We start from the raw sequence: 22,249 nt of genomic DNA, 5'->3' as shown, positions 1-22,249 counted from the left end.
AAAATCCAGTGAACCAGATCCTTGAAGATTTGTGTAAACTTAATGTCCAGTCCCTAGGGGTGCTGAGGGAATTTCTCTCTTTATCTATAATCTATGATCGGATCTGTTCCACAGCCTCCTAAACCTGTCGCTGTACATCCCCTGAACCTAATTAATCTAAATACAGCCCTGCATATATACACAAACAGGCCTTTGTGTCTTGAGAGGAGAAGTCCTGAGGAGAGCATCCCACACCTCTCAGAGATGGTAAGAGCTCCTGGACGTTTTCACAAGGGACAATCATTGGCAGCCCTCTCCTTTAAAAAAAAAACTGGGGGGTATCCCTCGAAGTTGATTTCACACTGAGTTCTTTCAATGCGGAGAAAAACTTTGCTCTGTTTAAGAAGCTGCCAGGCACTGATTGAAGTGCCTGGTTACCATCGAACCCCGGCCTGTTGCTGGGGTTACTGTCCCAAAGTGCTTCCTGGGTAATTTTCGAGGTCACTGGTTTGTGCACGCCTATGCGGTGCAGATGCGCCCACCCTCATTCAGGGCCCAGCAGGAGCTCTTTCATTAGGCCCAGTGAATGGCCTCATTCATCCCCTTCACCACAATTGGTCACGCTGCGTCTTCGCAGAGGGCCCAGGACAAACTTTTCTCTCTTTCCACCCCCTGATCTTCCATGCACCCCCCACCTTAGTCATGCTTCACTTTTGTTTAGAAGCATGAGGTGGCTGGAGCTTCAGGGCTCATTTCTGACTGCAGACTACCACGAAGGACGATGAACTACTGACATTGCTGTCTTTTTTTATATTTGAAAGTTTGGAAGATGAAGACGATGAATATTTTTTTTTTATTTTGTAAAATGTACTCAACGCTTGAATCTGGCAACGCCAATGTAACATGTCCTTAAAAAGAATAACATTTTATATTAGCATGCATTTTGAAGGTGCGCTATTTTTATGACTCGTAACTACATTAATCCCTTTTTCCAGAGTCCTACTTCTATCTCAGTTTTGCACAAAATCCCAGAAGATCTGTTCTAGACGGACTCTGAGCCATTTCAACCCCCTCTCCACTGAGTCACTTCGGTAACTGCAGTGTGTGAGCCATGCTTGTGGCTACACTACGCCATGCCTCTATTTAGTCCTCAAGCGAGTTTCAGCTCTGCCCTAGTGAGAAGTGACTAATTGTCCTGAGTTGTTAGTGTGCCTGGAATGAGCTCCACTCCAATCGCTGACAGGGGTGCGCAATAATTTTGTTACTCCCTTCCTCCTCCCCTCTCTCTCTTTCTCCTGTTTGCAGCAGATTTAGCCCCGCTGCTTCTCAACCTACTGAGCTGTAAAATTGAGTGGACGGCAGGCAGGATACAGAATGAGACCTGGCATCGTGGACACACTAACCTTGAGGAGGGCCACTGCTGCTGGCTGCACCTAAAGAGATGGGAGACAGAACGTCAACCATATTGGAATGAGGACGGTTAAAATGAGGAGGGAGGAAAGTCCAAGGGTAAAGGGAAAGGTGGAGACCCTTTCTGAAAAAGAAAAGCAATATGACAGGCTGGGTAAAAGCAGGTCTTAATCAGCATAGGGATGGAAAAACACAACACATAGATGACAGGATGTCAACCACACAGAGAAAGCATTATCATCCAAACTGACCTTGTCTATCCTTAAATACATTGTTCTTCCCCACTCCTTTCTTTAAGATATATTAGAGTATGTAATGCTCATCCCAGTGTACACCTCAGCTGCTGTTGTGGATATTGGTTATACAACATTTGCAAATAGACATCATCATTCTGAAATGTTTTAATTTCTGACAACATGGACATATTTTGTGAATAAAGTGTAAATTACAAACTAACCCTAATCTTTTATGTTTATGAGCAGTTCGAGCGACACTGTCCTCGGTAATGAAATCAACTTGTGAAGCTGCTCTTGGAACGAATCTGGGCAATCAATTACTACGAATCACAAATGTACTAGTTGCGGTGTAGATGTGAACAAATGGAGCCTCAGTCCCTTACAGATGATATTAGTGCTCTGAGCTGCTCTCTCTCTCCACAAGAGATTAAGCAGGTTTGTACTCTCCCAGGCGGGCAGCGCTCCCCCCTCCAGGGTGCTGCACTATCATTTGCAGGAAAATTACTTCAGTAATGAAGAATCCAGGCCCATAAATCCTCATGGCCTTACCTTCCTTCGCCGCCCAAGTCTCACTGAACAGCCAGTAAAAAATTCCCTTTAAAAAATTCATAGTGCAATTTTGCTCAAATCCCTCCCAGCAAGCACAATTATGGAACTTTCATCTCAATTGATTTATGTCCTGGGCTACAGGGGGAGGGGGTGAGGTTGTGAAGGGGGAGAAAAAAACAAGTGGTAAATCATTGTTTTTAAAAGCAAAGGCATGAGGCCTTTCGTCACGTCCCCCTGCACGTGTTTTGTAGTGCAGGAGATAGTGGGATAGAGAGGTGCGTGGATGAGGGGAGGAGGAAGAGGACAGGCAATGTCTGAAGGGTTTGATAGCAGGAGTGGAATGGCGGGAGGGGGAGGAGGAGGAGGAGGGGAGGGAGATGGGGGTGAAAGGAGCGGCATTCCACTTGATTAATAACACTAATCAAATTATACAGTGTTCCACTGTGCCCTGAAATCTGGGGCCATAATGTCCTCTAATGGCGAGGTTCATGGAGCTAAACTTCAGAGGGAAAACACGGCGCTGACTGCTGCATGCCTTAATGAAGGCAGTAAAACATCCATTTCCAGAAGCCATGAAATGAAAGGCAAGATTGTACTGTAGATGTGCACCCGGTGGCTCCCCCACTGCAAAAAAATGGAAGGCTGTTAACACAAAAGACAGTGTCGGAAAGAGAGAGAGAGAGAGAGAGAGAGAGAGAGAGAAAGAGAGAGGGCGAGAAGGACAGAGAGATGCAAGGCTTTAAGAAGAGAAATGAGGGGAGAATAATACAAGGGAAGAGATTTAAAGGGCAAGAACACCAGGAGTATGAGGATATAAAAAGAAAAAGGATGATGAAGTGAGGATGGAAAAGACCGATTGGTGGATGCACTCAGTGCTTTATTTCCAGAGAAGTTCTCTTCTGGCATGAAGACAATCTCTGTCTGCTGATTATGGATGAGCCAGCTTGGTTTACTATGTCTGTTATACTTAGTGCTGCTGACAGGAGCCACAATTCATCACTATTTAGTTGCTGATGCACCTAACCACACTATCCTCCCCCTCATCTATCTCAATACCACTCCATTAGAGTATTCCCTCTGTCCATCCGGGCATGCATTGTGTTGATCTATCCACCCATCTGTATTGCCATCCATCCATCCATCCGTCTGCTCTTCAGTCCGTCCATCATACATCTGTTTGACCGTCCATCCTTCCGTACATCCATGCATCCATCCACCCATTTATCAAACCATCCAACCTTGTGAAAATATAAAGATCTGACACTTACAACAATATTGCTCCGACCTCAGCTGTCAGCTAGATGCTCAAGGTAAGAGGTCAGATTATGTCTGGGCATTACCTTATGCCAAAAGGCTGTATGACCTCTGTTGGCAGGGGCACACCACTTGTCTAACGTCAAAATCTAAGCACAACACATAAAGGTCACTCACTATTGGCACAAAGTGCAGTCTTGCAGAGAAAGTCGGCTCCAACAAACTTAGACTCCAGACACTTATATTTATACAAAAGCATTATGGTTTGCATTTAATCTACTAAATTGCACATGCTACAAACAATCAAATCTGCCTTTGAATCTTGAATAAAGCAAATGTTGTTAGTAGTCCTTAGGGCAAAATTTCATCTGGAGAGCGAGGGGAAAAAAACAACAAAGCTGAGAAAACACAGATTGCTATTGTTATTATTATCATAATTACAGCTGTGCTTATCGTGCAAGCCGCCTCAATCAGGAAGAAATACAGTTTCATTTGACGAAGCTTCCTGTTTTGACTGGCTTGAGTTTGGAAACCACACACTTGGCTGGCGTGCCAAAAACTCAATCAGGCGCAATTACATAGCCATCAGATAGAAATGTAATTGATTTGAAAGCTGACATGAGATATAACTACATTACAGTGGAGGCACAGTGGGGAGCCTCTTTGGGGACAGGGCCTACGGGGAGCTCATTACAGCCAAGCTTTGAATTATTGAGTGCTATGGCAGTGACATTGAGGAACAGAGGCGGGCGATTGGCTGTAACAACTCAGCAAGTGTTTATCTCAACTTACAGCAACCTAAGACATCTGAAGGAGTGATCTGCCAGTGCATGAATATTGCAGGGGGGAGAAGTTGTAATGTTCATAACTGGAAGAGTTGAGGCCAAGCTAAGATTGGCATCTGTGCATTTCATTGCTCCTATTTCCCCCTGAACTATTTGTATAGAGTGCAACTACGATTGCATAGCAATAAACCAGCTAGTCGTCGGGTCACATATTTAGTGGCTTGGTTTGCACTTAGTTTGCGAAGGCATCACATGCCCCTCTCCGTGTCACAATGAGAGCTGTGGTGACTTTGCATGGTAAGTAAAATCTGCTGTTTAGGTTCATAACTAGCAGGAAAACAAACATAATGCCATACATGTGTTAGTTTGTTAAAGTCTCAGTCTTGTCCTGTTTGATGTACTGCTTCTTTCGTCATAACCAAAACATTTTCATTTTCCCAGCTTAGTCTTAGCTTTACAGACACAAAGAGCTTAAATTAGGAGCCAACCTCCCAAGAGGCAGGTGTGAGAGTGGGGGAGTGAAGTAGCACATCTCCCTGACCCTGACCACCAGCCCACAGGCCTTCCCTGAGGTACTAGGGGGGACTATTGAGAGGATAAAGATATAAGTCAGTGCAGAAGGGCCTCAGCATCCCTAAGGAACCTAGTGACTGTCTACCTCTGGGAGAGCTATGCCCCCTAGGCTTCTGCCACTGATCTCCCTCTGTCTCTCTCATTCTTCTAGCACTCTCCTCTCTCTCCTCACATAGGCCTCCTGTGAGCTTTCTCACAAAAAATGAGAACTCAATTAATTCAGGCGAAATGAGGACAAAAGAGGAGGAGGTCTGGGGAGCCCAGGGAGGCAGAGAACGAGCGAGAGAGGGAAGCCTGACAGAGCTGCTTGTCAATCTGCGGCCTGGAAACGTCAAACAGAGCATGAGGTGACTGTGCATGTGCATTAAGTCTTTAGCCAAGCTAATCCTGCCTGCAGTTTAAACATGGCTGATGAACGAACGCTCCTCATTACAGAGAGGGCTGCTGGGTATATAGACAGGTCAGAGTGAGGCAGACAAAGAGAAAAGAGAAAAGAACAAAGCCTAGAAGAGACGAAGACAGAGAAGACGTGATTAAAAACATGCTGACACTCCCTGACAATCCCCTGCATGTTGTTTACTACACGGGTGCTGTGGGGTGTCACATGTTGGCCATTTATTAGAGTTATCAGTCATCACTTGAGTTGACAGTGTTACTATTATGACAACGTGGTGACGGAGACTGGAGATCTAAACCTAGAGTTACCACCTCTACCAACCTACAAAGTCTCAGTTTACATCAATGTCGATCCAAACATATATTCAAGACTAGTGTGTGTCAGTGCATAGTGTGTACGTTTATTGAGAGAAACTGAATTGACCAATAAAGTTGAGTCTGATGGAACACAAAGTTGTAGCCGTGACAGAGGACACCAGCTGAAGACCAACTGCATCACTTTGGCACAACCAGGCTGTCGTATTTCAAAGGCTCCTTCAAATGCAGTCTACAAACACTTCATTTCATCTCAGAGCAAAAACGGCTGTGATGGGTGGATCCTGCTCAGGCCAACCTATACCATGATTCACTGCCCTTCAGTGAGGAAACTGCAGCAAGTGATCAAAACGCCCAATGCTTACACCGCACAAATTTAAGTATCAGGCTTCAATTCAACCGAACAACTGGCAGTATACAAGTAAAATAAAAAAATAAAAAATGACTTGTCATGTCCAACTACAGCTCTGTTGCTAGGCAACAGTGGCAAGAGAAGCTGGGGACTCAAATTGTAGAAATCCTTACAAGACCACCGACTCACTTCGGTTCGGCCTTCACAGGTTACATGGCTCAAACAGGCTGCCTCCTTTGGTCCATCAATTAAGACATGGCTAGCGTTTGATGTAAGGCTGTTGCTGCAAATAGCTGAGAAATATAAAACACACACACACACACTTCAACCTATACTGACATCACAGTTTCAAGGTGGGCCCCCAAGATAGGTGTCACCAAGTCAGTATCTGACCACATATGAAAAATGTATGCTCACAATCTCCCCTTCTCTTCTGCAGCCATTGCAGTGAATAGTGGCAATAGAAAAGTGGTCTTGTAGAAAATTACGTCAAATGAGGTTGACCTCAGGCATTTAGGTCACACAATATCATTAGTTCAATATTTTATAATAGAGATATATGATCATTTTTGCAAAAACATAGTTTTTTTAAAGTTCACATTGACCTTGACTTTCCACCTTTAACCTCCAGATTGAGTGTTTGTGCCAAGAAGAAGAAATACTTCAGCCTCTGTTCGACCTACTGTAATGAACAAATGTTAACGTGAATGTAACCTTTGACCTGTGATCTTGAGAACATGGGTCCCTCTCTAGAGATGCAAAGTGTGTTCAGATGGACAACAGTCATCAATCTTGCGTGTGCCTGGTCGACCTGCTTAATGCTATATTAAGGTGCCACAAGCCACCACTCAGCTCAGCTAATTTTCTCATTGCGTTGCAGAAAAACTGGCAGAAAACCAGCTGTTGTAGGGGGCTGCTGCCAGGTTTGAGGTCACTAGCACACACAGAGACACACACAGAGACACACAAACACATACAGACACATACAGACACAGACACCCACACACTGCAGTATTCCAAATGCTACCTATGCTAAATGCGCTAAAAACAAATTGACAGTGCAGACCCTTTTTTTTCATCTGGTTTGTTGCTCAGAGTACACAACTGTTTTCTTTTTGTGTCGTAGAGAACTAAAACAACAAATAAAAATAAATGACCCATTTTTACCCTTCGACTACTCATAAGCTGTGAGATGTTATCTCGACGCGATGGTGTTTTGAAAGTAACCACTTCCCTGTGACAGAGAGTAAATCTCACCGTATTCTGGGATATTTTTATGTTCATTTTTGACTGCAGCGCATATATTACAATGTTTTACCAGTCCCAGTTCTAGGACAAGGCTTGTAAAACAGGCAAGTCAGACAGAGCCAAATTCTCATATGATAAATACTTTGTATGTAAGGAGACAAGGGGACTGTGGAAAGAGTGTTTCCATGAAAATCAGCCTGCCACTAGTACTTATAGTGATTGAACAGCCTGTAAACAGAAGCAGCCGACTTACTCGACGCTCTCTGGGAGATACTGATATAGTTGTGCTTCGAGGAGCTGAAGGGAACGAAGTTCATGAACTGAACCGTGGGTGCAGCAGCTTTTAAAATTACCCTGTCTCCGGACTGAAGCTGCAGAGTAAAAGCACAAGACTGTTGAGCGAAGTACGTCAAGTCAGTCATAAGACACAGTCGGTCAATGGCCGATAGTGTTCCTCGGATTAGCCCAAATTAAAATTAGTTCTATCTTTAACCATGTAATAAAAAAAGCCATATGATGACACTTTGCCTCATTTATGCTTTCCATCTTCTCCTCCGCAAACCTCCGAGGAGAATAAATTCTCCTTTGTTCATGGTGCCGGTAAAAATATATTTTTGCTAGTGTGCCAGCAGCTCCCAATCTATGAAATTTATCACAGTCAGAGATCATTTTCTTCCAGATCTATTTCCAATCAAGAAAGTGTGGAGGCTGCAGATAGTCTTGTTGATGTTGCAGGTCCAATTAGTGGCAATATGAGCATGAAAATGAATTAAGCACACAAGTTAGCACTGCAGATGAAGGCATGTCTTTGTGTCCTCACCACACATCAGCTGACACTGATAATGCAGTTTGGGGCCTGCTTGTAATGACGCGTGAAGCTTTTTACCACAAGGTAAACAACACAACATGTTTGTTATGTGAATACAAGTATATCCAGTTATACTGAGTACTCCAAAGTTCATATAGCAAACGGACTCATCTCGAGAGGCTCAAACAACACAACCGCTTAAGATAAACTGCACGTTAAAAGTTGTTTCACTATCTTGATGTCAACCATCTAGTGAATAATTTATATTTTCTGAGACAGTGTCAATTGCCAAAGACCTTTGAGAGGGAGGAGGGAGGAGAGGCACTGAGAGTTCACACTCTGCAGCTACAGCAGTTTGGATGTGAGCCGTTGTAGAAAATGTGAGAAAAACCACAGCCTATGTGACTATTGTGCAAACATGTAAAACCCACAAAGGATGCTGTGAGTTGCTAAAAGCGCAGGTTATCAGTACATCTAAGCCACAGCCCGAACCCGACTGAGGCTTTTGAAACTGAAGTTTTTTAACTGCTGACACGGGCAGATACATGAAATAGAAGAACATAATGACTACACCTGTATAAAATGGTTGAATGACTATAAGACTTCATCAAATGATACGCAGTTGTCACCAGATCTCAACCCAACGTACACATATGAGAGTTTTAGTGGTTACATGTCAGACGGTGCTCTCGACCACCACCTGCAGTGAGCAGTGAGTCATGTCACACTTCACCATTTTAAACATGGTTTTCCAGCCGCAAACCAGTTTTGGAAAGTTGCCAACCCCCCTGTTCCCAGTCAAACAAAACCAAGTTGTGTAGTGCACAGCAATCCGACGACGATGAAAGCTGTGTCTTTGAGATGTTCCAGACAACCGGTGGATCAATGATGTAGTGCAAAACGTTTTGCGTTAAGTTGAGACAAAAAAAGAAACAACCCAATAAGGAATTAACATCTACTCTATGTTTCCAAAGCTTAAAGACTAGTCCATAGATACTCACGTAAATCACCAGACACCAGCCCCTTTCTCATCTGACCGGAACCAGAAGCCAGAAAAAGAAACAGTATGAAACCATTTGGTTATGTTTGTCCTGATGGGGTCGTCTTGGCTAAGGGAAACCTTAGCCTGGCATTCACTCTAATCAACAGAGAATGAAATGCAGGGCCAGCAGCATACAGATAAGGCATCAAGTGATTGCATATCTGAGACAGACCACCATAGAAGTTTTTTTTAAATGGGCCTCTGTGACACTGCTAATTTGACGTCCCTTCTCCTGTTCTGCACTTGGCCTCAAGGGTAGCCCCCTGTATCAATTTACATCCAGACGGTTACCTTCCAATAACAAGAGCTGCCTTGAGTTAAACGGATTCAGTTGAGCAGAATTGCACACAGTTCATTGGCTATTGGCTGGCGCTGGGAGAGTAAATGACAGCGGTGTGTAGAGCTGGAGAGTATCAGTTGACCCAGACTAATTATTCATAGGGCCTTGTTGTGATGGCTGCTGCTCTGGTGAGGTCAGGCAGGTGCAGCTAAAGGGAAAACAAAACATTTCCATCGAAAGCAGAGTTGACACCGCTGGGTATCTACAGGAAACTATGAGAGAATATCTTATGCCTCAAAATGGGGAAAAACAGATCGCCAACAGTGGTGAGCTCTGTGTGTTGTTAATGGAGAGCAGTGTGACAGCTATACGTTCCCAAATGGTTGTATTTGATGCAATGGAAGATATGATTTAAGGGGGTGGCTCATGCATGGTGGATAGAATTGTGCAGCTCTTTAAAAACACTAGTACACAACGTGTCCTCGCAGCCACAGGCAGGCATTGCCCTGAAATTTGTAATTACAGTAATTGTGATTTCAACAAATGGGCCTCCAATACGCTCTCCAACGGCAAAAATACAGGTTGCGTTACCCATGGGGAGTCGACCAAAAGCATCCGCCGGCAAAGCTTGAATTTAAAAGCTCTTGGATAGAAAGCATTTAAAATGTCCAAATGTCGGAAAAAAATATAAAAATACTTTTTAGATGGTTCTTTGCTTTAAGCAGAGAAACTTTGTGACTCCCACAATGAAAACAGAAATTAAGCTTCACCTTTACATCCATCTGAACTTCCTCCTAACCTCTATTTACGATTAAAATTAAGCACAGAAATGTGTACCCACAAATACGCACACTGAAGGCCCACTTATAGAAAGCACAACAGTGCGGCAATTAGCGGCTGTAGAGGACGAATGCTGGATCTGTTACAGTTGTTGAATGTTAATTACAGCGTTTTACGGTGCTGAGGAGATAACGAGTTAGCGCCTGGTGACAGCAGCGACACGTCCTTTAACGAGAGCCGTGGCAATTTATGAAACTTGAGATCAGGGACAATGAGGCGTTACTGGCTTGTCAGACGCGCTCCTGCTCACCTTCCCTTTGTCCTAATGAAAACAGACACTTGTTTCTTTCTGTTCTCTACTCCTACCCTCGCCGTCAACCCGGAATGATAATTGTTCATAGAGGAAAGGTAAAAATCTGCAGATTGGGATTCAGCCCATGTTCACTCTAAAAACCTTATCATCCAACATCACCACTGCCAATGTCTAATCAGCTTTTGTCAACATTTTACATAGGGAAAAAATAACCCGAAAACATGTGGACACATACAGGCCGTAGATAAACATGGGGTCATATTACAGATAATTCCTAGCCTGACGTTGTCAGACTCACAATTCTAGTCAGAATGTGAGTCTGAGACCGCTCCATTGGGCTGTGATTATGGGGCGTGTTTCAACTGACCAGGACATAAAATTCCTCTTTGCTCAATTGGATAGACCTACAACCAATCAGAGCAACGTAGTATGTGACGTATGTTTAGCAACGCATTGTGAGTTATTTACTAACGCCGGGTTCACACCGGACGCTGAAGCGATGCCGAAGCAACACCTCAGCGCAGCGTCAAGCCTTAAATAACAGCTGGCTCCCATCCACTCCCATGTTAAAACTTTGTGCGGGTCACACCGGAGGCTGAAGCGCCGCCCTGCGCCAAGGCTGCCTCGCGCTGTGCAGCGATCGTTTCGGCGTTGAGTCTATTTTTTGCGCTTGACTCGAGTGTATCGCACCAGGAAACACACTGAAAAACGATCTTAAACTATATTGATGACATATTTTATATGATATAAATGATCAAATATGCATCCCATACTTTGAAGTCCCCTTCGGTTGTCCTGGAGTTTTAATTTGACCAATGACATTATTAAATTTCCCCCTCTGCCCATCCACTACAGCCACACAAGCAGTGATACAGATAAAAAGAGAGAGAGAGGGGGGGGGGGGCTACGTATTCTCCACATAGGCTTGAGTGGAGAATACGTAATTTACCCTCGACAGCCGACATTTAACAGAGCAAACAGCGGAGAAGTTCTTCAAAATGGATGACATTAAATTAATAATTGAAGTGGAGAAGTACAGTGAGTTGTATGATCCTCGGAACATGTTGTATAAAGACAACATCAAGGAGGACACATGTTGGGACGCTGTTGCTTAATGTTGGAGCAACAAGTAAGTATATGCTTTTAATCTACTGGATCAACGGGTGATATTATTAGCGCTGCCCGGCGGTTCAGCGTCACTTCAGTGTCCGGTGTGAAAAGCCAAGCGCCGGCACGATAGGGATTAGCGCGGTGCTTTGGCGTCGCCTCCATGTTCTCTGTTCCTCTTTCAAAATGAATGCCCTGTTGATGTCTTCTAAAACAGACTCAATGGCAGCATCTACACATCTCAGCTCTCCAGCGGCAGGCATGTTTGTTGAAAACGAATTCAACCCAAGGGCACTTTGATGACGTGGTTGATTACGTTACCGTTGATCATCTGTCCATCATCGTATAAAGCCCGCCCTGACAATCTGATTGGCCCAGTCGGACATAATTTCTCCTCAACGGAGCGACTCCAGTCCGAACTTCCCGACCTCAAATGTTGTGGGCGGGGCTAAGTTCGTCTGGCATCCAGGCTAGATAATTCCCTGTCTGGGGCAGGAAGCATAGCCGGTAGCCAGACAAATGTGAGTGACCATTCTTTCCCGTCTGTCTAAATAGTGAGGGATCAAGAGCTTGGTGAAATCCGAGGGGTTAATATGGTCATGTTGTGAAGCCTGGTTTGGAATTTAGGTTAATGGAATCATTGATAGGGCTCAGCTCTCATGCCAGCCATGCTTAAGAGGATCCATACTTCATGATTTAGACAAATCCTGGGACATTCTTCAAAGTTTCCCCCACTGACCCTGGCAAGCCTCTTTGAAACACACGCACAGAGAAGTCTGAGGATTTCACTGGGTCTGCACAGCCACTGCTAACCAGAATCCCCCAGGCTGTTTCAACAGCCTAAATGGCTTTTATCGGATATTACATCAGTTACACTGGGGCAAACATGGCCCCCAATGGAAATATAAGGCATAATAAAGAAAAGGAAAGCCTGTTTTCTCTTTTCCCTGGTAAATTACTCTCTCTAAATTACTGAAATGCGTGAAAGAAAGTACAGTAAACTATAGTATTCTTGAAATTGTAGCTGAAGGCAAGACTAGTACCCTGGCAAAACAAAAAACTAAGCACTTTATAGGTAAATTATTTTACCCAACCTTCCTACTCAAATTACAAAGCATTTACTGGACATTACTGAGCCCTTTGTTGAAAAAACAGCTGCAAGAGCCATTGCCTTTACCTCTTATCTCAGTCTAAGACATTGGTTGATCAGTAGACCCTGGAAAAAACCTTGTCCTTCGTTTATTTTAAGGCATAAAATCCTTTTGTTTTGGATAATTATCACCCTATTTCCTGACTGACCAATAAAGCTTAAGTATTTGTATCCCTGATAAACAAAAAGCTAAAGCACCTACTGTCGGACAAAACGATTTTAATTGAAACTCAATCAGGTTTTAGACAAGGACATTATAACATGACTACAGCCACATCAATCACATATCATGCATTGGACTTTTGAATATTGGTTTGATTCAATGGATCATGGTCTTATGCAAAAACTCAAACATACTTGAGGAGAGGCGGTGGACTAGTGGCAGAAACTTGGACTATGGGCAGAGAAGGTCTCTGGTTCGTCTCTGGTTCGACTCCACGGAGAGACAACAAAAAGACGAACCTGGATTGATCTGTCCAAAAATCCAAGAGCCTCCCTACCCTGTCTAGTGCCCCTGAGCAAGGCACCTTACTCCCCCAACATCTGCTCCCCGAGTGCCGTACATGGTCGCTCACTGCTCTGTGTGTCCTGCACCAGATGGGTTAAAAGCAGAGGCTAAATGTCCCTACCTGCATGAGTGTGCCTTTGCATGTCTGTGCATGTGTTTAGGATGAATAAAATGCATCTTAATCTTAAGGTGCTAAACTGGTTGTAAATTATATGACTCCATGGACAATTATAACAGTAAAGACAGGTGTTCCTCAAGGATTTATCTTAGGACCAATTCTGTTATCTATATAAATAAATTACTATGATGTAAGATTGTCGATATTGTATTTTTCCCTTTACTTTAAGATGTCCCAAATGCCTTTCTATCAGTATTAGACATGTTCATTCACCTTACATGCATTTTTTCTTAAAAAAAACACTGGATGTGGTCAAGGATGGCATATGTGATTTGTAACTGGTGCAAGCGTCCTTACCATAGACTGTATATTACTGTATGCATCATTGTAACTTATATGTAATAGTTCAATGGTCAATGATAGACAGACTTATACGCATCTTTACCATGTCAGGACAACTGCTTGGTATCTCTGATTTCTGATTTTATTCAATATTGAGTCAATTATGGATACTTCATTTTCAATACAAATTCGAGGGTTTTAGATTGTCTGAGAACGTATGTACTCATTGTATAACCAGCCTTCTCCCACCTGCGCTTTATTAAATTATTACAAAATACAATTATAGACTTTTACATTATATTTATTTTGAGATAAACACACAAATAGCGCGTTACATTAATGGTGCTGGTAATGGTGACAGACAGCAGCAGTTGTGTGGTGCGCTGTGGAGTGTTATGGTTTTAACAATTCTTTGTGTTTTTTGTCTGTATTTTATATATATTTCTTGGTTACATCAAATTAATCCTCTGGGAAAATAAACACTTTGACTTTGAATAGTGTAAATTAGAAGGGAAACGGCAAAAAGTGTATGCAATGCAGTGCTTCACATCCAGCTTTGGATTGCCACTAAAATTGTTGTTGCAACATTCTTCCTCGTGTATTAATGGGTGCATATCCTTGAATATAGTGACAGACTCAGGTATTTTTTGGTCACACAGGGAATTGGATGGTAATATCAGGGCAAATGCTTTCTACGTTGGAGGTCGATTCAAATCAGACATTTTGCAGTTTGTGTATTTGGGTTCAGGGGTTCCAAAGATTTGTTGCATTTCCAAAATATTTTACCTCCATTTTGCACATTTGCCTATGTGTTTGTTTGTCTACTTTTTCACTTTTATTATATTTTTTTAATTAGGAAAAAATGCAGCTAAGACTGCATCTCTCCTGGTCAGTCGGTCCAGACTAGCGGGGTTAAAGATTAATACATCCACAGGAAAAGGCTCTGGGCATATATTAATTACTTTCCATCTAACAATATGATGAATCAATACTGGATCATTCTAAGAAAGATCAAATTGATTATTCATTTGATATCACCAAGATCAACTCATAAAGTCAAAAAACACATTTCAAAATCAGTTTTTGCCTTTATCGTGTGCCGTTATATTCCTGTTTTTTTTTTAACACCCTGATGTGTTGCTGGGGCTTAATCCCACTTGTAATTGTATGTGGACTTTTTTAATCTAATTTTGCAACCTATCTTGACCAAGACTCCCTGGCAAAACAGATATATCTCCAAGGTATCTTCCTTGCAAGATAAATAATAAATACAGAAAATTAAATCTAAAACAACATCACTCTGAGTTCGACAGAATTAACAAATTATATTAAGTAATATTAATATCAAAATTCCTTAACTCTTGTTTAATGTAGCGATTTAGAAACATCAAGGTGCAATAACAATGCTTGTGCAAATGTAAATTCAATGATTCAACTCCTAATATCCTCAGTGAAGCTGCTGACCTGTTATAAATACATGTGCTGGGAAAAACAATAATTTATGCAGCTGCAGGAGGAGTGATGAGCCTACTGGAGAGAGCAAGAGCAGATCTTTTAAAACCACTGAAGACGAGGCGCCGGGGATGGTGTTCAGATGTCAATAAAAACAGGTGTTAACCAGCTTAGCTAAGATGTTAAGAGCTTAGATAATCCTAGCCTGGATCCAAGAGGGATCCGGCTCTGGAATACTAATGCTTCGGATGCACTGTTAAATCACACTTGAGTTGATTAGGGGGGTAGGTTTGAGTGGTACTGCTGCTAAAGGCTGTCAAAGTCTAATTAGCATCATATGGCAATTACCAAAGATTGAAGAGTAAGACATGTTCACATATAGAGAACACTCTGTTGTGAGAGCGGTCAACGAGGTCCACAAGCAACAAACCTTCTTTTAAAACTTAATGTTATTTTTTGCTACAAGAAGAAAAAGCCAATTATTTAACTTTACATGGATCAAGATATTCAGCTTTAGCGTAAAAAACATTTTATTTGTCGCTCTCTTAGATTTTAGTCATGTTCTGCTCATCCATCCATCAAACCCGAACAAGTCCAGTCTTGGTTAGCTTTGTCCACTGTGGCCACAGGTTTCTGTTCTTGGCTGACAGCAGTTGATCCTGATGTGCTCTTCTGCTGTTGTCGACCAGCCACCTCAAAGTTATACGGGTCGATCATTCTGAGATGCTGTTGTTATCTGAGGTACTGCAGCACTTTTGTCAGCTCCAACCAGTCGGACTATTCTTCTCTGACCTCTCTGACCAACAAGATGTTTCTATCAAAATATTTGCTGCTCAGTGGATTTTTCTTTTTTAGTTAACTCTGTTGTGTGTTCAGTCATTTCGGAAACACAGCTGCCTGACTGGCACCAACAATCATGGCACAGTCACTGAGATCACACGTTTTCTTTCTGACGTTTGATGTGAACATTCACTGAGGCTCATTGGCCTGCATCTGCAGGATTTTATGAATTGAACTGCTGCCACACGATTGGCTGATTACTAAATATATAGGTGCACATTTAGTCCAAAGAAAGAACTCGGTAGGTGTATGATTAATAAATGTGTCTTCCTGGCTTTCAGATATGTTTTAAACACAAACAGGATTGTTTTTTTTGTTATTATTACACTGAAGGACACATGAAACTGAACTGAACTAATGATGATGCAAATTTTCCGCAAGACTTATCTGAACACAAACAGATAGCACCAAAAGCAAATGTGCAACTGAAACTAAAACAAAATAAAAAGCAGCTTTGCATGTTAATGCGCCTAAAGAGGAAACAGCACTGATTAAGTTTCATCCAGAATATTTAACTCCAGTGTTCAAACACACCCCCTCTCTCCATCTAACCACTCCCACACTGTGAAAACCCTCATCAGTGTCAAAGATGACACCTCCATTTGGATAAAAATCGAAATAAACGCGACACTCTGTTTCACTTAATCGACTTTGAATGCACCACCTTGCCTGCTCCATACGTTCACACACTCGCTTTCATGCCACCCCATAATCTAATCAGCATCTGGTGTCAGGGTGGCTTGCAGTTTGGGGTGTTCTCATTTGTAAACACCACCTGCCAGTTCTCACTCTCCCCGGGTGACATTAGCGCAAGCGTGAAATGTGATTTAGCGTTGAGCAAACCTCTGCACCGCGCGCATCTGAGTCTGCCCACCTGGAAAGCGGGCATGAATAATCTATGGTGACCTGAGTCGGAGGCAGATTTCATGCATAAGACACCAGCCAGACAGCGGCAGCGACACAGTCCAGCAGGGTAAACTGTGCTGATCAGCCCATTTCATCAGCGCTGATGGGAGGGGGGAGGAGGGAGGTTCCTACGCTAAGTCTGTCATTTCTTATATCCCCTGTCAGCACCCAAATCAATCATATTACATACTATAACAGAGGGAAATGTATAATGGAATTGTGTGTCATTCTTATCAACGGGCACTCTGGGCCTCACTGTGTCCTGGTGTCACCCTTAAAACTGGGGTCGATCAGCGCTCATGCATTTCCCCCTGCTGACCACTTTATTGGCTCCGCCACAAAGCTGTGAGACAAGGTCCTTGTTAATCACACACATTTAGCTATTGATGCAAAGCCTTTAAGCACCAGGGAAACTAAGAAGATCAATCATAAGACAATTTATTTTCATTGGTCAGGTCTGGTTAATACGAAGCCGCTTCACGCCTTCTGCATGATCACACATAATGTAATCAGATTTCCATTGATGGAGTACCGAAGCTATGATTAGATTTCCCAGTGGGGGTAAAGATATACATGTAGACATTCCCTCCTCAGCACTCTACACCTGCTTTACAATTGGTGCCAAGTGCACCGTAACATGGAACAGCCGACATATCACCTTTATGCTGCCAGCATCTTGCCATTTGATGAATGTCAACAAAGTGGTTAGCAGGGGAGGAAACGAGAAAAAGAGAGAGAGCGGAGGAGAGGAGAGGGGGAAAGAACACACAATTATAAAAGCTTCATGTCTTCAGAGAACCATAAAGTCCCGTCCCAGAAGGGCAGCTGAGCACAAATCAATTTCTTTCAGTCGATTACAAGCACTGAGGTTCTAACCTTCATTTGTGAGTCTAATACTCCAACAGTTATGTAGAACACATACCAATTAAGCAATTCTGCTGGAATAAGAGGGCCGTGAACTGACGCGATTATGGAGGCCGGGCCCCTGGGGACGTCGGGTTATCGGCGCAGGAGCAGGGAGAACGAGGGGAGCAGGGCAGGGGAGAATGGGGGAGAAAGAAGGCAAGGAAGAAATGGAAGCCAGGGAAAAAGCCGTTTATTAGGTCTAATGTTCCCATGGTAATAAGGCGAAGAGATTGCGTTAATATCAGGGAGCCATGCAGAAAAGGTCACTCGATGTCTGCACCGCCCACCGGGGTCGCACTGATGGGAGCTGCTCAAACACATCTGATAATGCTCTCAGCGTCGTCGCTCGATGCCAGAGGTCGAGAGGATGGGAGCTGGGGAAAAGATGCCATTTGTGGAAATTGCACGGATGTACCACTGTGCCCTGACACAATTCTAACTGCTGGCTTTTTTATGTGCAGACAGCTGTGCGACAAGTGAATGGAATAAGCATGATGACACCCAGTCAGAGATTATCAAGCATAAGTGTACGGCTCTGTTGTGCATTATGTTTTTCCGCTAAGTTTTGATTTTGCAATCATTCATCTGCACAATGACATGACTATACAGGCAAGGCAGCCAGCATCCTCGTTCTGATTTTCAATATCTGTTTGCACACAAGCTCATGAAAGGAAACGCATTAGAGGCACTCTCCATCTTTCTATTGTCACAAGCTAAATCTGATGCCATTTTCCTCTTGATTTTAAGAGCCTGGATGCATCTCTCCAGATATGCGGAGATCAACACATTGTCATTCACTGCTGCGGCGCACCTTAACCACCGCCCTCGCTGCCAGAAGATTTATGGTAATTCCTGATGGCATGTGATAGGATGCAGCCCATAAACTCATGTGAGGTGTGTGTTTCTATGGTAACCCTTCCCTCTATTCTCCAGCCCTATGTGCCTCGGTGTTTCACTTTTTCCCCCTGCATTGTAGGCGCCGCCTATTTGGATACCAGTGGTAGGAATGAGATGCAGATTTGTGGCAAAGCAGAGACACAGATGTTTCCTCATTGCCTTTTAATCTCCTATTCCCTCAGCGCCTGGTGAGACACACTCCCCCTTTAGAATGGTAATTGGACGAGATGAATAATAAACAAAATAAAAACAGGCCGATGTTTATAAGGAGCATTCTAACACTTTGGAATGATCATACTTTACGGCTATTATTAGACGGAGACAAAAGCAAGTGTTGATCCTTCTGGGAATAATAAAGGATGGAGCTTTACCGTGTCTAATCAGTAGGATACCTATCAGGGTCTGGCAGAGGACGGCAGTGCTTTGCTCATTAAGGCAGTGATTACACTCAATCACTAAATCTCATTTTGTGCTCATATCTGCACGTTGTACAGCCAACCAGTCTGAAAATACACAGCAGCTTCCATGCATGCATACAACACACATCCACATCTCCTCTCTCCTTCCACATGTCTGACACTTAAATCACACTGAACTGAAATCACAACTGAAATCACTAAAAAACTGATTTCATCAAGTCCCACCTGACCCAATGTTATATGGTGAACACTTCTCCTGCGTCTCACATCGTAGCCAAGCACCCACCTTAATATCTGGAGGTGCTCGTGTGTTTGTTGACAGCACTGAGATAAATGTGGATATTTCAACACCATGTGATATCAGAAAAAAAAAAAAACAGCAATTTGCATGAAAAGCCTGTCCCTCTCTCTCCCCGGAGAGCTTTATTACAAGAGGATATTTCAAACGCTATCAAATGTGCCAAACATTTACTTTGATAAGTCCATCAGATGACTCCCCGGGTTTAATGGCAGCAATCTGAGAGTGCTGAGGCACACACCTACAGCACAGACAATAATGGAGGGGAGAAATACGAGGAAGGGATGAATAAAATCTCTTTAAAAAGTTCATAAATAATGCACCTCGCCCGCGAGAGAGTTGTTGCCTATTTAACTATACATGCCTCTTCCTGGTTTCTCTGCTGGCAGAAACACAAACACAGCATGTATTGTGGGTCAACATGACAGCACAGGAGGAGCACCACCGAGGGCTCCATCAATCCTCTCAGCCTCGGCCTCACACCCTCGTGGAGCCACCCCTTCCTATGACAAATCTCCTGCCACAGTATGACTGCACCACCTACTGTATTTTCTTGCTGTGCTGAAATATGTAATGACAAAAGAGAAATAGCGAATGACCGACTGCTTGCCAAAATGAGCGAGAAGACTTGAGGAAATGGGAGAAAAACAAAGTGCAGGACTAATTATCCAATTAATGCGCAATTAAGCCCATGCAGGCTAATGGTCTGTGTGAGTTTGGTAATAGCTCTACCAGACTGAGGAGATTATTAAACTCACTGTCAGCTGTTCTACACAACAGACAGACTCTCACGCTGTCTGAGTAAAACGGGTCGATCCTAGGATATTATGTCTCGATTATAACCCAATAAAAACTGCACATACATTGTATTTTCAAGCTCAAGAAAGCTGACTGCAATTCAAAGGGAAAGAAAAAAATGAAAAACCCTGACAAAAAATTCAACAAAGCATTTCATTAAAATGTTCATTATCGGCCATAAGCAGAGTTTGCTAATAAATGCTAATTATATTCAAGCTAATATTTAATCACACACAATTTCTCCAGTAAAGTCGGTTTGAGGAAAAACTAATTGTAATGAACGCATTCACACTGCAGTTTATGAACTACAGCACGGGCAAAATGAGAGAGGAAACGTGAATGATGTTTGAAAATGCTTTTTTTCAACAGAGTGTTATTAGCTTTGACTAATTTCCAACCCTAATGGGATCCTCTTGGAGGGGTATTTTTGTGCAATTAATAATGCACATAGAATAATTAGATGATAAATATTTATCATGTTGTACTTCTGGTGAGTATAGGGTTTGGTGAGCACAGAAAAACCTCCTGACAGAGGCATTTATAGTTTGTGTAAATATTATATGCTTGTTATCATTTGAGTGTCGCAAAATCAGGTGCACGTTTGGAGTATTTCTGTTATCATTTGAAATCAGTTCACATATATTTTATATTAAACTGGTAGCAATATAGAAGTGTAAAGTCAAGTCATATTTTCTATTTGACCATAATAAATTCTAAGATTTACATTAGAAGAGTGTATTCCTCTATTGCTGCCTTCTAAAGACAAGCGAATGTAGCAATTATGATTTGAGTTGGTTTGCCTTTGTGTAGGCTTGCCAGAGTAAACAGGAAGCAGATTGTACGAACAAGGAACAACAATGGTGAGAAGAAGGAATGTGGCTTTTTTTTGTTGGACCAATGATGAGGAGACAATCAGAGTTTACCACATTTATGTTTCACCAGGAAGTGAATGCGGATGACTGTGTCATCATTTCCAAATTTCAGTTTTTACCTGTCCAGACTTCAATGCAGCCCTGTGGTATTAAACCTAAACTAGGGACAACAGTGTCTTTGAACTTTAGCTTTGGTAAACAGCAGGCGTAAACAAGCTACATAACTAAAACATTGTACTGTGGTTGTAGTCTTAATCTCCAATTGTGCCTGAGAAAGATATGTGTTGTCACACAAACATGTTCAACTGCACAATCGCACAATTGACCAATCTAAACATGTTTCTGTTCAATCATCTGCTTACTGGGGGGGTTATGTTGCTTATTAGGCTTTTGTCCGCCAGTGGCAGCTGCTGTTGAGCAGCTCAGTGATGAGGGAAGACATCCAGGGCCATTGTTCATATTGGAATGGTTTGTGTTCCCTGTCGGTGACTTTACATCCACCTGCCAATGATTTTAATCTGCATTACAAGTCACTAGGAAGATTAGCTTTCCTCTGGGGAGTAAATATTGTCAATGTTCTTGCTGTAACACATTTAATAAAAGCTTAAGTGACTAAACTGTTAGTGTTCCATTGGGTAGCCAGACTTGGATTTGGTCCATGAAAACAGGCTGGTTAGTGTGAGATTTTACAAATGGTGAATCTTTTAAATGTCTTGTTGTTTGTTGAATCCATTAGTTGAAAAACAGGAAATTTGGTTTCCTGATGATTATGTGACAGGGGTTTCTAAATTAATCCTCTCTGTCTGTTGGAGCTGCCAAAGTCCAAACCTACTGTAACCTCAGTGACACAGTTCTTCCACAGAAAAGGGGAAATTCATCTCAGACATGTTTCTTATGCAACAGAACATCCTGTCCCTGGAGGTGCCCTTGCTTTAAAGACCAAACATAATGTTTGTGCAACAACAATTTGGTCTGTTCATTGTTATTCTGCGATCCAAAACATTATATCAGTTCGGAGTTGCAGATGCTGGCTATCAACTTGGCACACTTCTAAACACAAACATTGGCCATCTCTCTGAAATAAGAAACCAGCAGGAAGAAGTACAAGGTACAACTGAGACAAGGGTGAACTCTCTTTGCCCTTGAACAACCATCGCAAAAGGTAAATATTGCTAGAACACACACTCCAACATGAAAATGTAAACACAAGAAGGTATAATGTGTAGCCAAGCCCAGATAAGACACTCATATAAGCAAAGCATTACTCAACAGCCCTCGGCTGATTATGAACCTTCACAAATTTTATCATTATGCTG

At 42.6% G+C, this 22,249-nt stretch overlaps 1 protein-coding gene across 5 annotated transcripts in view; it reads right to left on the bottom strand.

Annotated features, from left to right (window-relative positions):
- Nucleotides 1-22,249, bottom strand: part of fbrsl1 (fibrosin-like 1) — a 288,976-nt gene that overhangs the window by 102,243 nt on the left and 164,484 nt on the right. For 4 of the 5 annotated variants that reach the window (XM_062384522.1, XM_062384540.1, XM_062384529.1 and 1 more), the window contains exon 5: nucleotides 1,383-1,412. The exons of the other annotated variant lie outside the window; for it this stretch is intronic. In XM_062384522.1, coding sequence (XP_062240506.1) covers nucleotides 1,383-1,412 — 30 coding nt within the window. The remainder of the gene's footprint in view (nucleotides 1-1,382; nucleotides 1,413-22,249) is intronic. 5 annotated transcript variants of the gene reach the window in all.

Source organism: Platichthys flesus, chromosome 3 (genome assembly GCF_949316205.1).
Source record: "Platichthys flesus chromosome 3, fPlaFle2.1, whole genome shotgun sequence".
Lineage (NCBI taxonomy): Eukaryota > Metazoa > Chordata > Actinopteri > Pleuronectiformes > Pleuronectidae > Platichthys > Platichthys flesus.
This window is presented reverse-complemented; position numbering and strand designations above follow the sequence as displayed.